This window comes from Canis lupus, chromosome 8 (genome assembly GCF_048164855.1).
Source record: "Canis lupus baileyi chromosome 8, mCanLup2.hap1, whole genome shotgun sequence".
Classification (NCBI taxonomy): domain Eukaryota; kingdom Metazoa; phylum Chordata; class Mammalia; order Carnivora; family Canidae; genus Canis; species Canis lupus.
The window spans coordinates 44,336,064-44,352,654 of record NC_132845.1 but is presented as its reverse complement, the minus strand read 5'-3'; the positions used below and the strand labels follow the sequence as shown (position 1 = coordinate 44,352,654).

Below are 16,591 nucleotides of genomic sequence, written 5' to 3'. Positions count from 1 at the left end.
GGCGTCTGGAGGAAGCCCTTGCTTAATTCCCACGAAGGTGTTGTCTTCATGGACACCACCTCTCAGGTGGGGGCCCGGCTCCAGCAACCCCCCCCAGCTGTCCCTCTGATCTCAGTCTCTGTCTCTCTCTTTCTCTCACTCTTGCTCTCGCTCTCTTAGCAATCAATGCCTGTGGCTCCCCCAACCCACAGTCTTGAAACTTCCAGTTCCATGTTCCTGCCTGCATGGCCGGGCCCTTTTACCACCACTTGGTGACAGCTCACCATCGCTTCTTCTCTGTTCCACGGCAGGATTGGGGGCACGTCCTCGAGAGCCTGTCCACACCCCTGTATGTGCTGGTGTCTGAGGTTTGACCTTGCTGCACCCCCCAGCACCCGGCATGCAGAAGGTGCTCAGTTAACATAGGTTGGACGTGCGAATGAGTGACGGAGAGACAGTAAAGGAAGGAAGGAAGGAAGGAAGGAATGGGCTGCAGGCTCCACTCATCGCCCCCCTGCAGGCTCCACTCATCGCCCCCCCCCCCCCCCCCCCCCCCCCCCCCCCCCGTACTCCACTGGCCTAAAATCCCCTGGATCCCCTGCCCCAGCAAACAGGGTCCTCGTATAGAGCTGAGGCTATACATCGTGGGGTGGGGACAGCCCCCTTGTCTGGGGATTCTGGGGGGACGGCGGTCCCCGCTCCCAAGGGTTGAGACCCAGGCTGCGGCCTGTGCACTGAGGTGCCCTGAGGGGGAAGCAATGAGAGAGCTGACGGGGTGCCCTCAGCAGCCCCCCACCGAGGCCACAGCCACCAGGGGGCAGCACCAGCCTGCACTGCCGGTGATGCCTCTTCTGCCAGAGCTGTGCAGCCCCTCCCCTCTGCCCTTCAGGGGCTGCCCTGGGGGCTGAGGACTCCTGTCCTACCCTGTGTCCTGCAGCCCAAGGCCACACTTCAAGGCCGCGGGGGAGCCGGCTTAGATCTGGTCTGTCGCCGGGACCCAGGGCCCCACGAGGGAGGCTGGAGGCCGGCCTGGGCTCCTCCTTGGGGCCCTCTCTGGAGCATTGGTGTGTTTTTTTTTTTTTTTCTAATTTTATTTATTCATTCATGAGAGACACAGAGAGATACAGAGACACAGGCAGAGGGAGAAACAGGCTCCCTGCAGGGAGCCCGATGCGGGACTCGATTCCAGGACCCTGGGATCACGCCCTGAGCCAAAGGCAGATGCTCCACCACTGAGCCACCTGGGCGTCCCTGGATTTTATTTATTTATTGAGAGAGACAGTGACAGAGCACAAGCAGGGGGAGCAGCAGAGGCAAAGGGAGAAGCAGACTCCTTGCTGAGCAGAGAGCCTGATGTGGGGCTCGATCCCAGGACCCTGAGATCATGACCTGAGCCGAAGGCAGACGCTTCAGAACTGAGCCACCCGGGTGCCCTTGCTGGCATTTTCTTATGAGGAGTCAATCTGAGGTGTCACAGCAGAGTCTGGCTTGCATTTAAGAGCAATAGGGGGGCGCCTGGGTGGCTCAGCGATTGACGTCTGCCTTCAGCTCCGGGCGTGATCCGGGGTCCCAGGATCGAGTTCCATGTCAGGCTCCACGCAGGAGCCCACTTCTCCCTCTGCCTGTGTCTCTGCCTCTCTCTGTGTCTCTCATGAATAAATAAATAAAATCGTAAAAAAAAATAAAGAGCAATAGGGAGTGACTGAAGTGTCTTGAGCAGGGGAGGGGCATGGTGACAAGATTCTCTCCCCAACCAGACCTCACTTACGTCCCTCTGCACCCTCTGCCCTACTAGGCTGGACTTGAGCTTCTGATCCTTTCCATGGAGTCTAGTTTTGGCAAGAATCCCGTCAGGCTGGTTTAGCCAGAATTCCCAGCCCCAGGGATCTGCCCAAGCTCCTCATCCCCTGCCACCTCCCATGGAAGGCCTGATTGCCCAGGCCTGGTTCTGCAAGGATCTTGCGGGGCCACTCAGCCACATTCCGCCCCCTGCCCCTGGGGGGGCCCTCCTAGCCACCTCCCCATCTCCAGCTTGTCCTAAATCCGCCCCCCAACGTGTCCCGGCCACGTGCGTGGAGCGGGGCTGCGTCCCTCTCCCTTACCGCAGAACCCCATGGCAGTGGCCCCTGCACCCTTCACCGCAGTCCTGACTAAAGTGCGTCTCACCGTGTTTAACAAACGTCATAAGCAATTTTTTCTTTAGTAGCAGTTGGATTTCTGCTTTTGAAGGCTCACTTGGGCTGCTGCACAGAAAACACACATGGGCACCGATACTAGGGGGAAGCACAAACCATGGGAGGGGGCTGCTCCTGGTGAGACGGTGGAGGCCCAAGTCATGGTGGGAAGGGACGGGGAGGGGGGGGGGGCAGGTGGGTGGAGTTAAACTCTGGGGTGGAGGGAGTCTCCACCTCTGCTTTTTTTTTTTTTTAAGATTTTATTTATTATTTATTCATGATAGACATAAAGAGGGAGAGAGAGAGAGAGAGAGAGAGAGAGAGAGAGAGGGAGAGGCAGAGACACAGGCAGAGGGAGAAGCAGGCTCCATGCAGGGAGCCTGACGTGGGACTCGATCCTGGGACTCTCCTGGGACTCTAGGATAATGCCCTGGGCCAAAGGCAGGAGCTGAACCGCTGAGCCACCCAGGGATTCCCTTCACCCCTGCTTTTATTTATTTATTGACTTATCCATTCATTGATTTTTTAAGAGTTTATTTATTTATTTATTCATGAGAGATAGAGAGGCAGAGACACAGGCAGAGGGAGAAGCAGGCTCCCTGTGAGGAGCCCGATGTGGGACTCGATCCCAGGACCCGGGGATCACGCCCTGAGCCGAAGGCAGATGCTCCACCACTGAGCCAACCAGGTGCCCCTCACCTCTGCTTTTAGACCCCACCTGCTGCCATCCCTCTACAAAATGAAGCTCCTTAATTAAGACCCATCAAGTTAGCCCACTCCGGCTCCTGCCCCCTCACCTCACACTCCTTTTCTCTCTCTCTCTCTCTCTCTCTCTCTGAGTCCAGCCCTACAGCACTCTGCCTCAGGGCCTTTGCACTTGCTCTAACCTTCCTCAGGAATGTCCTTTCCTTTGTTTAGTTCTTGATCTTCCAGAAGATCTCAGGTCAGCCAGCACTTTCCAGAGAAGCCTCTCCTGGCTTCTCCAGCCCGATGACTGTCCCTGCTGTGGGTACTGCTGGATTTTATTTGACATTGTGATGACTGGTTTAACATCTGCTTCCCCTATTAGACTGTGCCTCTCTGGGGGTGGGGACAGGACCCACATGAGTTTTGTGTAGCCCAGGGCTTGGAACAGGGCACATGTGTGATAAATATTTGTCACGTGGCTGGATAGGTGATTGGTCTTTATCAGAAAAGTTAGGCCGGATCTCCTCATCGGCGGCTGGCTCAAGTCTGGCCACTGGGCCAGTGTCATCAGATGGTGGCCTGATGTCTCGGGCTGCAGGAGGCTCACGCCGTGACAATTTGGGAGAGAGAACACCTCCCTGGGACCTATCTTATCTGACAGGGCCGAGGGCAGGGCACTCGCTGAGCCACAGAGGCTTATCCAGCCCCCCCAGCTGGCCCTCCTTATTCACCCCCCTGGCCTGCTGTCTCACCTGCTGTCTCACCGGGAGGTGACTCCTCCTGGGTGGGTACTGGGTGAGCACTTTTTGCTTCTGGATGCTCTCCGCACCCCAAACAGAGCCTGGGGGCGGACAACACAGGCAGCAAATGACTGAAGACCAGAACTGCACCAAATTTGGGTGTGAAATTCTCCGAGCCTATGGCTAGTTGTGGCGAAGGAAGAGGAAGGCCGAACACCACAGACGCTGGGTGGCACATGCCACAGAAACCGACCTCTCACAGCTCTGGCGTATGGAAAGTTCCAGATGAAGGTGCCAGCAATTCGTGTCCTGGTGGAGGCCCCTCCTCCTGGCTGGGGGACAGCTGTCTTCTTGCGGCGTCCCCAGTGGTCTCTTCTTTGTGGGCAAGGGAGGGAGAGACTGAGAGGCAGGCACCCGAGTGCCACCTCCCCTCCTAGTGCCAGGACAGCGTCGGGATTCCTCCCCCCTTCCACCAACCGGAGCCTCCTTCCAGGGCTGGGCTCCCTTTTAGGGGCTCCCCCCACCACCCCCGTGCTGCGACTCAGTGTGACCAGGTGGCGGCGGGTGGGGGGTGACCGTCACCTCTCACTGTGCCTCAGTTTCCTATCCTGGAACCTGAGAGTCTTGTCCTTTGCCTGCATAAGACAGGGGACTCCAGTACTCTAGGAGGGGGGTGCACGTTAAGAATAAAACAGAACAAACCAATAGCTTTCCCTCTTTTTTTTTTTCCTCCTTTACGATTTTATTTATTTATTCTTGAGAGACACACAGGGAGAGAGAGGCAGAGGGGGGAGAAGCAGGCTCCACTCCATGCGGGGCTCGATCCCGAGACCCCGGGATCACGCCCTGGGCTGAAGGCGGGCGCCCAGGTGGAAGCCGCTCCCTCCACCTGCTCCCGTTCCTGCTCCAGGTTCCCTGTGCTCGGTGCCCCGGGCCTCCGGACTCCGGCTGCAGCGGGCGGGGGGGGCCGTGCGCGCTCCCCCGCCAGCCCCGCGGCCCGCGCGCGGACACAAAGCTCGGGTCGGGCTGCCCCCGCGCGCCCCGCCCCGCCCCGCCCCCCGCCGGCTCTCCGCCCCGCCGCCCCATTGGCCGGGAGCTCGCGGGGGCGTGGCCCAGAGCCCGGCCACGCCCCCGGCCACGCCCCGGCCACGCCCCCAGGCCCCTCCGCCCGCGCAGTCGGAGCCGAGCAGCTGGCGGAGCGAGCGGGTCGCCGCGGGGCGCGGGGCGCGGGTAGGCAGCTTCTCGGGGCGCCCTCGGGGGGGCGGGGTGCGCGCCCCGGGGCGGCGGGAGCCGCCGGGACTGGGCCTCGGCCTCCGTGCGCCGCCCCCGAGGCCGGCCCGGGTGCAGGCGCGGGGCTCCGGGCCGGGGCTCTAGGCCGCCGCGGTGCCCTCCCGCGCGGGACCTGGGGCGCCGTGGGGGCGGCGCGCGGGCGGGGGCGCCGTGGGGGCGGCGCGCGCGGGGGGCCTGGGCGGAGCCGCAGACCTGCCCCGCGCCCCGCCGGCGACCCCGGCTGCAGGCCGGAAATGCAAGGCTGTTTGGTTTTTCTTCTTCTTTTTTTTCTTTTTCTTCTCTGGGGCCGGAGGGGATGTGTGTCTGGGGTGCGGTGGGTGGGGGGGTGAGGGGGGCGCGGGGATCCGCCGAGCCCAGCCAGGGCCCCCGGTCCCGTCGCTGGACGTGCCTCCCTGCCGCATAGGAGCCTCAGTTTCCCCACTTGCACACTCGTGCTGCAACTCCAGTCGCTACGGGGCGAGAGAGAATAAAAGCAGCAGGCTCGCCCAGTCCCGGGAGAAACGTTGGCGGCTGTCGTGGATTTACTGGCCTTTTTTTGGTCTTTCTGTGTCTGCGCCCCCAGCCCTGTCCCCCCAGCCCCGCCCCAGCCCTCGCCGCTCCGAAGCCAGAGGCAACGCGTAAAAACAACCGGTTCAGATCAACCGCCGCCTTTAAACCGTCCGCTGGCTGCCTGAGCCCCAAACTTGTGCACAGGGCTTTCTGTTATCTTCCCCGGCCCGCAGCCTCCTTCCTGCCCCTGGGCCTTGGCACCGGCAGGTGCCTCTGCCAGGAATGACCCCTCCCCACCCCCAGAAGGGACCCTTTTCAGACCCCACGCAGCCTCCCCTCGCCCCGGGTCACCACGGAGGGTGGGTTCCTTCGGGGAGGGGAGCCGTGTTTCTTTGTCCCGCAAAGTGACCAAGTCAGGGCTTTTGGTTTGTGTCCCATCAGCAAGGACAGCAATGGCAGGGATTATCCTGGATCGCCCCATGCCGGACAATTCCACCCCCGGGGGCCGGGGTATTGTCGCCGGGCCCTTTGTAGCCGGCGCCGTCTGCCTGGCGTCCGGGGGCCTGGGAGCTGCATTACTGTCCCGGGTGACAAATGAGGAAACAGGCGTGCAGCGCGGAGGTCGCTGGCACGGGGTCATGGGGGGAGCGGGAGCCCAGCCCGGGCCTGAAGCCGCCCAAGCTCCGGGGGGATGGAGGCGGGGGTGCGCTTAGGGGTGTGTGACCTGGGGGTGATGGGGTGCAGGCCGACTGCTGGCTCCGGGTGGGCAGGGCGGGGGCTGGTGCTGGGGGACCTTCTCTGTCCGTGGGGCTGGTCCTAGCCGGTGGGGGTGGGGGGGTCGGGGTGCAGGGGGCAGAAGGGGGGGTCCGGAGGCCACGCGGGAGCCCAGAGGTTTCCGGCCTCCGCCCGGCACTCTGGGGGAGCTGGGGGGGCACTTCCTGGCTGGGCTCGGCCTCATCTGACCACCCCCTTGTTGTGCTGCTCCGGGCGGTGGCTGGCGCTCGCCCTCCGCGCCCCTCCCCGGCCTCCCCTGCCCTTCCCCAGCCTCCCCTCCGTCCTCTCCTGAACAATGGAGGGGGAGGTGGCTGCCTCGGGTCCCCTCCTGGGGCCTCTTGCTTCCTGGGACCCCGCTGTCCCGTGGCCGCGGTCGCCAGCCCTCCCTTGTGCCAGGCTGGGGCCCAGCTGGGCGGAAGGTGGGAAGGGAGGCAGCGAGTCTCAGACTCAGTTTACAAAGGAGGAATCCCGGGTGCCCTGGGGTAACTTGGTGACTCATGCAGAGCCTCACCCCTGTGTCCCCCCCCCCATTTCCCTTCCACCCTCTCACTCGGGGTTTCAGCCCCGGCCCTGCCACCCGCTGGCTGTGGACGTGGGCAGGTCGCACCCAGCCCACTCTGGTGCCGCTGGGTGTCCGGGGATCAGGGACGGGGACCAGGGACGGGGACGGGGACCAGGGACGGGGATCAGGGACGGGGACCAGGGCCCAGCAGCAGCTGCCTCCCTCCCTCCCTCCCTCCCTGGTGGCAGCGCCTTAGAGCCACACAATCCCATTCCTGTCCTTCGGAATCAGATGTGCGGCTTCCCACCATCGGCACAGACTCAAGGGCACACTAAAGTGTGAGACCCTCTCTGTGCCTTAGTTTCCACACCTGTAAACCATCTAGGGGATGAATCTAGAGTGAATGCCCAGCGTAGAGCCTGACATGGAAGTTGGTGGGTGGTGGGCGCTGGACATCGGGTGAATGAGGAGCGCAGCCTCACTGTTGTCCCCTTTCCTGACCGTGGGGGAGGGGGGCTCTCCGGCGCCCCGTCCCCTCTTGTGTGGGCCCCTCGGGAGCCATCCCCACGTGCCACCAACAGTGGCCTGGCCCTGCAGCTGGGAAGTGCCCCCACACAATGCCCAGCCCAGGCTTTCCCCAGCCAGAAACCCACGCAAAGCCCAGACATCCCCAGTTTCCAGCCTAGGCTTGGAGTGGACTGGCCTTGCCAAGCACCCAACGTGATTGAACCCCACTTCTTGTTCCCCTAGCTTCCCCCACCCCCCCATCTGCCTGCCCTCCAGGAGAGGTGTGAGAGCTACCCAGAATGGAGCCTTGAGAAGTAAAGGGCAAACTTTTTCTCACTAAAGTGTCAATGAGTGAGAACCCTGCCAAGGCTCCCCTCTCTGGGGTAGGCTCCCCTCCCTGGGGTGGAGACTCCCAGTCTCCTGGCTGGAGACTGATTGCTCCTTGATATGGTTGGTGGGTTCTCAGGGCAGGAGGTGGGGGCTAACGGGGCCCGCAGGGGTATCCGGAGTCCCCAGATAGGTGGGTCGGCTGAGAGGAGGGGTTGGGAGGGCCAGAGCCTGGTGCCTGGCTGGACTCTGAGACCCTGATGGGAGGACCAGTGGCCTGTGGAAAATTTCACAGGCTATTTTGGGTTGAGGCCCCCACCTCCCCCTCTCCCAGGAGGCCCTGCAGACACACCCCTCCCCCAGGGCAGCGGGGTGGGGGTGGTTTCCTGGCTCCCACACTCTAGACCTTGGGTCCCCCTGCCCTGGCCCTGGGCTCCGGGTACAACCTGGGGTGGGAGCTGAGTGAGGGAAGGGAGCCTGCCCCCACCCCGACCCCCCCAACCCCCTGCTCAGACCCCTGCTTTGGAAATGCAGCTGCTCACCCACGCTCCCTCCCCCCCTTGCTTTTTCTCTGGACTGTTTCCCCAGTTCCGTGCAGCCTCCCCAGGTCCCTGCCGGCTGGGGGAGCCAGGTGACTGGACCCTTCGCGCCTCAGTATTCCCATCAGTGAAGTGGGGTCGAACGGAGGTGGGTGAGGTGCTGGCTCCAGGACACTGAGCTTGGGGGTGTCCGGCCCAGGCCTGAGCTCCTGAGGGCAGGGGTTTGCTGACTGCGGGTCCGCTTCCTGTGCGCGCGGGGCCCACGCGGGACAGAGTCCTCGGGTGGCCGAGCTGGTGGCCGATCGGGGGGGGGGGAGGGGGGGAAGTGGGGGGGGACGTGTGCCTGCCGGACAGACATGGCCCCACCTGGCCTCACACAGCCAGTGACAGGCCCACGCGGGGTGGGCGCCGACTGGGACACTGGGGACATTGGGTCCAGGTGGGCTCTGGGCTTCAGGCACCGGTGTGCCCTGAGGGGGTGGTGTCCCAGAGGGTGGGCCTTGCCTCCTCCGAGTCTGGCCACCTGGGAGAGTTGTTGGGGTTGGTCTCTTAGGGGTGGGATGGGGGGCCCTCTGTAGGCCCCTCCCCATCTGGGGGGGTAGGGGGCTCTCTCCCCATCTGGGGGTGGTAGGGGGCCCTCTGTAACCCTCTCCCCGTCTGTGGGGTGGGATGGGGGGCCCTCTGTAACCCTCTCCTCGTCTGGGGGGTGGGGGAACCCTCTCCCTATCTGGGGGCTGTAGGGGGCCCTTTGTAACCCTCTCCCTGTCTGTGGGGTGGGTGGGAGTCTGGGGGGGTGGGGGCCCTCTGTAGGCCCCTCCTCATCTGTGGGTGGGGTGGGGGACCCTCTGCAGGCCTCTCCCTATGGGGGGGTGGGGGGCCCTCTGCAGGCCCCTCCCTGTCTGCACAGGGCAGGGGGCGGGGGAGGTGGGGGAGGGAGGCAGCAGCTGCGGGGGGTTGGCTCCCGGTGACAGGCTGCCCCCTCCCCCAGCTGTTTTCCTTACAGCTGGACTCTGCCCCGGCCTCCCCCACACAGAGGCCATTCACGTCTGTCCCCTGCGGCCCCCGGGGGGCGGGGTGGCCCCCGGCCAGGCCTGCCCAGCTGCCCCAGCTGCCCTTCCCTCCCCTCACATGGGCTGAGGTGTCCCAGGGCCTCCCCGTGTCCCCTCACCCCAGCCGGTGGTGGCCTCCACGCCCCAGTTTCTGGCAGTGCCCAGGGAGCGCGGCGGTCACCTTCCCCCGCCGGACACGGAGTGCCCGGTGGCTGCCAGCCGACGCCCCTGGTTCCAATGGGAACCCCGCTGTCCACCAGCCCCAGGGCTGGACTCGGAGGGACCCTAGGCTGCCCTCAGGTGGCCCAGCCCTGAGGCCAGGCGCTCCCTTTGGCACCTGTGAGGGTTGGGCGCACTTGGGGATTCAGGGATGCTGGGCTGGAGAGAAGGGGGCCCCCAGTTTGGGCCTGTTCCATTGATTCAGGGGAAGGTGGGCATGGTAAGGGGCACGGGACAGACAGATGGCCAGACGGGCATGGAGACTGTGGGCGCACACGATGCTGTTGGTGCCCATGCTGGTGTCCCGTCCCTGGGCCCTGCCACACTGCCGCCTCGCTGGCCCGCAGCCACACCCGGGCCCTTCCGACCCCAGGGTCTTTGCACGGGCTGCGCCCCTCCCTGGAAGAGCCTCCCTGGTTTTGAAACGGTGGATTCTCACCGTTCGGGGCCCAGCGTGCGCCCCACTGGACCAGCCTCTCCTGTCTGTCACCCTCCACCTCCTGTTTCTTACCGGCCCTTTGGGGGACCCGTGACGATTGTATTTATTTACTTATTTGGCTGTTTATTCCCTGGCTCCAGATTCGTGCCGTGTGTCTCGTGCCGTGAGCGGGGCCCTCGGCACCAGCCACCTGTTGCGGAGTGACCTTACGAGGACAGTTGCTGTTCCCGTGTGCCAGGTACAGGCTGAGGGCTTAGCGTGTGTTATGTGGTTTCGGTGTCCCGGGTGGCGTGAGGCCAGGCGTGCCCGGCTGCTGAGGACGGCCTGGGGGGTGTGGACGGCACCGGTGGGGGCCCCCGCGGAACCCCGAGCGTCAGAACATTCCGGGGCTCTATGACCTGCGCTGCTGGGTCACGCTGGAGGCCTGGCCCCCACCCGCGGCCGGGCTCTTTGTGAGGTGGGGGCTCCCTGGTCCTCCCTGGCCACGGCTGCAGCGGAGAGAAGGGTCAGGAGGTAGCTGTGTCCCTGGCGTTGGAGGGCCCGCGGCCCCCTCCCTTCCTAGCGGGACAGACCCAGGGCCGGATGGGGGAGTGGGGGGCCCCGGGGCAGGGGTGGGGGGTCGCTCCAGGTGATGGAACCGGGTGGCAGACGGGGCTCAGGGTCGTCAGAGCTTCAGGCGGTTTCCAAGAGCAGCTGGAAGGCCGGGTCTGAGAGAGCTGCGTCGGTTTTTAAGATTTTATGTATTCATGGGACGCAGAGACACAGGCAGAGGGAGAAGCAGGCTCCCTGCGGGGATCCTGATGCGGAACTCGATTCCAGGACCCTGGGGTCATGCCCTGAGCCACCTGGGGGTCCCAAACCCCTGTTTTAAATTTGAAAACCCCACAGGCGGCCCAGAACTGGCAGGGCTGCCTGTGGTGCCCCTCGCTCTGCGTGGGCCCAGGGTGAGCCCAGGGCTGTCCCCGGGTCCCCATGCGGGGCTGAGGGTGAGCCCAGGGCTGTCCCCGGGTCCCCGCGTGGGGCTGAGGGTGAGCCCGGGGCTGTCCCTGGGTCCCTGCGTGGGGCTGAGGGTGAGCCCAGGGCTGTCCCCGGGTCCCTGTGCAGGGCTGAGGGTGAGCCCAGGGGTGGGGTCCCCGCACGGGCCGAGGGTGAGCCCAGGGCTACCCCCGGGGTCCCCGCATGGGCCGAGGCGTGCACTCAGCTCCCCACTTTGCAGGTGGGGAGTTGGTCCCTGAGAGGACAGGGCCTTACGCCGGCCCCCCGGCTCCTGCGCTGGGCCTTTTCCCGGGAGCTGGAGCCAAGGCCCAGCAGGAGCAGCTACCTGGTGGTCACGTGTTCAGTGCGGGGCCACGTCCTGCTGTTGGCGAGGCTGCCAGAGCAGGGAGCAGCTGTGGAGCCCCCTGTGCCCCCACCCCCGCCTGATGCACGGGGGGTCACCCAGGGAACTGGAGTCCCCAGCGGCCGGTGGCGCCCGCCGCCTTGGGTCCCTCAGGCTCGCTGTCCTGGTGCAGGCTCGTGGCAGCCCCTAGGCATGGACCTGGGGCCAGTGGCTCCCCGGCTGGGTCCGGGGTTTCTTGGAGGGACCCCGCGAGCCGTTCCCTCTGCCCGCCCCCCCGGCCCTGCACGGGTCAGGTGGTGAGTGGCTGGAGGGTGACTTGGTGGCTGCCGCTCAAGCCTGCCCTGCCTCCCTCCTTCCGCTTCGCGGGTACCGAGAGCCCCGAGTGGGCCAGGGTCTGCGCTGCGCGCTGGGGACGTAGAGGGGACGGATGGCGCCCCTGTCACCGGGCAGGCAGGCATTTCCCGGCAGGCCGGTGGCACGGGGGTCCACGGTTGCTGCAGGGGCCAGGCCAGCCTGGCGCCTGCACTCCCCAGCCCAGAGCAATGGGTGTCAGGTGGGGGTGTCCCTGGGGCCCTCCTGGCAAGGCGTTAGCCCCTGAGAGTCCCCCGTCTCCCCCTAGGTTAGCCATGTCATCTGAGCCGCCTCCGCCGCCACAGCCCCCCACCCACCAGACTTCAGTCGGGCTACTGGACACCCAGCAGTCCCGAGATCGGTCACCGTCCCCTCTTCGGGGCAACGTGGTCCCGAGCCCATTGCCCACCCGCCGGACCAGGACCTTCTCAGCGTGAGTCTCGAGCTAGCGTGGGAGACCTTCCTGAGATGGGTCAGCTGCCCAGAGCCATTGTGTCTGGCCACCGCTGTGCCTCAGTGGTCCCATCTGTCACACGGGGAAACAGGTTGGGTGGAAGGAGCAATGGTGAGACTGGGAAGGCACCCTGTAAACTCCGCGGGGCACTGCCACGGGCCCCTGAGCCTGCCCCAGGCCGCAGTAGTGACACACAGGAAACCAGGGGGATCTTAAATCGTTGAGTTTTAACCATACACAAGCCTCTTCCTTTGTGGGACCTTAACTTCCTGACCTGCAAAATGGGGACAGTAGCAGGTTGGCCGTAGAGCTGCAGAGGACGTGCACGGTGCCTGGCGGATCCAGATCTCGGGCCCCAGGAGCAGTTAGTTAATGACTAATCCTTTGAGGGATGCTCAGAGAGCTTTTGGTCTAACCCCCTGTCCAGATGGAAAAACTGAGGCCTGAGAAAATTTGCCAGGGTCATCAGGATCACTCGTATTAGAGTCTGCGTGAATGGCTCCCAGAGTTGTGCAGTGCACAACCTGCATGGCTGTACATTGTGGCCTTGGCTATGGGCTGGGGCACAGCTTTTTGGGGGAGTGTTCAGGGATGAGCTGGGTGGGCCCCAGAAGAGTGGGTGGCTGTTTTGGAGGGCTGGTGGTGGTCCCCCCATCTCACTCTGCCCATCTCTGTCAGGACGGTGCGGGCTTCTCAAGGTCCTGTCTACAAAGGAGTCTGCAAATGCTTCTGTCGCTCCAAGGGCCACGGCTTCATTACCCCGGCCGATGGCGGCCCCGACATCTTCCTGCACATTTCCGAGTGAGTCAGGGGTGGTTTGGGTGGCTTGGGGTAGGTGCTGCCTAGGCAGGGGGAGGGCGGGATTTGGTGGGCGCTGCATGTGAGGGTGTGGGACTGCGTGTGTGGGAGGCTGTGCATGCAGGCATAGGTGCACAGGTGCTGGGTGGGGGAGGCTGTGCGTGCAGGCGTAGGTGCACAGGTGCTGGGTGGGGGAGGCTGTGCGTGCAGGCGTAGGTGCACAGGTGCTGGGTGGGGGAGGCTGTGCGTGCAGGTGTAGGTGCACAGGTGCTGGGTGGGGGAGGCTGTGCGTGCAGGCGTAGGTGCACAGGTGCTGGTGGGGGAGGCTGTGCGTGCAGGCGTAGGTGCACAGGTGCTGGTGGGGGAGAGAGCAAGCTGGAGAGAGCGTGGAGAACCCCTGGGATGGGTCTGAGGTGGGTGGGGTGGGCGGGCGCCCCTGGGAGCTGCGTTTGGCCTGGGTCTGGTCTGCTCACCTGGGGGACCGCTTGCTGAGGCCGGGGGCTGTGCGACCCCTGTGCTCCAGGAAGGAAGTGTGGAGCTGGACCGTCCCCTGGCGCTGGCTCCCTGACGCCCTTCCTTCCTGTGTGGAAACCCTTGGGAGGCCCAGGGTGGGGCCCACACATCGGAGGCCTTGGGGCTGGAATGCGGCCAGCAGCCTGTGCCTCAGTCCCGCCCTCAGATGTGTGGGGCCTAATCTGGCACCCCCTTACCCCTGCCCCCTTTTTTGGCCTCTCGCACCCCCCCCACCTCCCCCGAGCTTTCATTTCAGTCCGTGGCAGCCTGAGCCCTACCCCACGCAGCAGGCCAGGCGATACGTACAAGCCACATTTTTGCAGACAGGTAGGGGACTGTCACAGGTGTACGTTGGGATGGGCGAATGAGCCCTTCCAGAGCCCCCCCGCCCCCCCGCGTTCTTACACATCGGGCACTGCACCAGCCCTTCTATGGTGCACACTCGAGGAAGGTGCCAACGCGGTGCATTTGCTGTGTGTACGAGCGCACGTGTGGATGTACTTGCGTCTTTCCAGAAAGGATGTGTAGTGGTTTACAAGAATGTGCACGGCACACTGCGCAAAAATGGGTTAGTAGGGAAAACGTGGGGGCGGGGAGCCAATCGGAGGTGGAGATTCAGGGATGTCTGGTTCCACTGCCAGAAGTGGGCAGCAGGTGGTTCCCTGAGCTCCCTGGGGACCAAAGGGGAGCACCATTTGCTATGTGACTCTTCATCCAGACAGACCAGTTCCAAGAGCTAAGGGAGGTTTCCTCGTGGAGGCGCCCCGGGGGGGTGGGCAGCCTGATGGGCACCACATGGCCTTGGGCGAGATGGTGGCTCGTGCCTGTAGTAAGTCCAGGAATCTCCCTGGACCCTTTGTGGACCTAGCTGTAAGCACAGAGGGACCTCCCTGCAGGTTTGCTGAGTATCCAGGGGATCGGGGGGTGGGGGCGGGCAGAGGTGCACGCATCTGGGTTTCTGGGGGCTCCTGGGACTGGGGTGGGTGTGCCGCAGGTGCTTTGGAAACTGGCCGTGCCAGCTCTCACCTGTGACGTGATGGCCTCCTCGTCTTCCTCTCTGGCCCGGATAGGCTCTCTGTCCCCAGGCCCACGGCGCCTACATTTGACAGAGTGTGAGCACCTGCGTAGGCTGAGCCTGCTCTCGGCCTCAGTGTCAGGGAGGCCAGGGGTGACGTCCAGAGGTGACATCCAGGGATGACGTCGGGGAGGCCAGGGGTGACGGCCAGGGGTGATATCCAGGGGTGACGTCGCCACTGAAATATGGTGGCTCCCTCTGGTGGCAGGGCAGGGGGCAGGGTTCCCCTGGAAGGGTGGCCCTCTGCCCCGCAGGGGCAGGGGTCCTGGGTGTGGCATGCGGGGCCTTTCTGCGTGCTGAGTGCGGTCTCCCCACCCCTGCAGCGTGGAAGGGGAGTACGTCCCCGTGGAAGGCGACGAGGTCACCTATAAGATGTGCTCCATCCCTCCCAAGAATGAGAAGCTGCAGGCCGTCGAGGTGGTCATCACCCATCTAGCCCCGGGCACCAAGCACGAGACCTGGTCCGGCCATGTCGTCAGCTCCTAGGGGATGCCGGAAGCGCCCCTTTCTCCTGGCCTTGTGGGTGACTGGGGGGAGGAGGAGGCAGGACCAAACTGGAGATGCTGACCTGCCGTTTGAGATGGGGCTTCAAAAGGGGGAACATGGTCCCTTTCAAGTATCTCCTGGAGGAAGGAGCGTGGGGGGCAGGCCCGGGGGTGCTCTCAGCCACCAGCACAGCCTCTGACCATGACGACAGCCTCTCACCATCTGAAAAGCATTAAAAGCATGGAAAACGGAGGGGCGACCGCTGGTGGCTGAGTGGAGGGTCCCACCCCAGCCCAGGGGGTGGGGTCAGGCGGCGCTTCCCCAGCCCACAGAGTCCTCTGAGCCCCTGGACTGGAGACTCAGAATCCCCGGGTCCAGTCCATCCGGGGCTGACAGGGGCCTTGCCCATTTCCTGGGAGGCTTTCTTACCCATGGGTCCGCCCTCCTGGTCCCTCTCCTTGGCCCTGCCCCAGGCTCTCCTGATGCTCCTCTACTGCTTCCTTGGGGCCAGGGAGCGGGAGGCGGGGGAGGGGTGCTTTGGTGCCTTTGCAAGTGGAAGCGTCACTACTGGGCATCTGGGGAAAAGTTTCTCTCCACGGCCCGGAGCCCTCCCCCTGGCCACGCCGTGCTCAGCCGCTTCCTCTCCTAGAAGCTGGTCTCCCTCTGCCCTCTGGAGGAGTGGTCATCACTCGGGAGGATTTCATATCCTGGCCTTTAGGTGGTGGGTGCGGGTGGGAGAAGGGGGAGGGTCTCTGTTTAAAATCAGACCTTTGTCCAGATTCATCCAGAAGGGAGTCAGCAGCTTGCTTCTGGGCAGGGCTGGTCCTCTCAAAAGTTGGAGAAATGCACCTTCCGTGATGGGTTTTTCTTGAAAACTGGTGTTAAGAAGTGCTTGGGATTTTTTTTTTTCTTTCCTTGGGATTTTTTTTTTCTTTCCTTTTTCCATAACTAAGGCTCTCAGCCAGAGCCAGCCCTGTGTGCACTCCGCTGCCGACATTTCAAACCTTTGTAGATATTTCTCCCAAATCACATCCTTAGGAGTTTCTTTTTGGTGGTTTGGTGTTAGTTGTGATTTAAAAATAGAAATAGCTGGGTAATAATCTTTTGAAATATGTGTAGTCCAGAATCCACTTGTCAGCTTTAAAGCTGGCTTCGGGGCAGACGGGGATGTTGCACGCGGGGGCAGGCCAGGGGATGGTGGGAGGTGGTAAGGTCCTCATCAGGTGTCCCAGGCTGTGGACTGGTCTTTCGGTCTGGGAATGGCATCCCTTGGAAAGGGTCAGAAGGTAGAACTAGTTTGCTGACTAGTGAGTTTTAAAAAGATACACGGTTGAGTGTGTTGTGCAGTGAAGCAAGCAGTTGGTCAGCTTCCTCCTGGCCTCTCGTGCCCCTGCCCCCTTCTGGGCCCCTGGAGGTCTCCGTGGCCTGGTCCTGGCCTTGGCACACAGTCGGGGCTCTGCGAGACCCCTCCCTGCTCCAACAGGAGAGTCTCCATTTACAGAAGCTCCTCGAGGCTCTGGGAGGACGTCTGATGTTGGTGACAGAGCTGGGAATGGCATCCAGGATTCCATGCACATCTTTCCTCCCACCAGCCACCCTTTTCTCAATAAAGTGTGTTTTGTGCAAGGCTGTGTTGTTTGTGAAGGTCGAGGCTGACCGCGGCTTCAAGCCAGCAGGTAAGGGCGTCTCCCCGAACGGGGGCGGACACAGGCACAGTCATCCTCTGTGTCATTCCGCTCCACGGGCTGGTTTTTTTGGGTGGTGAATAAGCGAGTGGGATCATCCCTTTCCCCTTAATCATCATTCTCAGGCATTGGGCAGCTTAGCTGTAGGGTCGGGCTTGGTGATGACAAAGTCTAC

The 16,591-nt window shown here is 63.4% G+C and overlaps 1 protein-coding gene and 1 long non-coding RNA gene across 4 annotated transcripts; one reads left to right on the top strand and one right to left on the bottom strand.

Annotated features, from left to right (window-relative positions):
* Positions 1-4,741: 4,741 nt before the first annotated feature.
* On the top strand, positions 4,742-16,357 carry CARHSP1 (calcium regulated heat stable protein 1). Of its 3 annotated transcripts, none has more exons than XM_072835749.1 (5): positions 4,742-4,810; positions 9,856-9,953; positions 11,674-11,838; positions 12,538-12,660; positions 14,569-16,357. In XM_072835749.1, exons 3-5 carry the CDS (start codon positions 11,681-11,683, stop codon positions 14,729-14,731), a joined length of 444 nt encoding a protein of 147 aa, XP_072691850.1. In that variant the 5' UTR covers positions 4,742-4,810; positions 9,856-9,953; positions 11,674-11,680; the 3' UTR covers positions 14,732-16,357. The 3 variants fall into 3 exon arrangements, with proteins under 3 accessions (XP_072691850.1, XP_072691851.1, XP_072691849.1); XM_072835750.1 differs by lacking the exon at positions 4,742-4,810 and adding an exon at positions 8,138-8,156; XM_072835748.1 differs by lacking the exons at positions 4,742-4,810; positions 9,856-9,953 and adding an exon at positions 10,088-10,228.
* Positions 11,680-13,379, bottom strand: LOC140638423 (uncharacterized). Its single transcript, XR_012035465.1, has 2 exons — positions 13,131-13,379; positions 11,680-12,697 (listed from the first exon to the last, which is right to left on the bottom strand). It is a non-coding gene; the product is annotated as an uncharacterized lncRNA (long non-coding RNA).
* Positions 16,358-16,591: the final 234 nt, after the last annotated feature.

Bases quoted from the DNA above. Each gene is read 5' to 3' on its own strand.
- CARHSP1 (XM_072835749.1), top strand. From the start codon at position 11,681: ATGTCATCTGAGCCGCCTCCGCCGCCACAGCCCCCCACCCACCAGACT. The intron at 11,839-12,537 runs GTGAGTCTCGAG...CATCTCTGTCAG, and splicing joins CGGACCAGGACCTTCTCAGC to GACGGTGCGGGCTTCTCAAG. The intron at 12,661-14,568 runs GTGAGTCAGGGG...CCACCCCTGCAG, and splicing joins ATCTTCCTGCACATTTCCGA to CGTGGAAGGGGAGTACGTCC.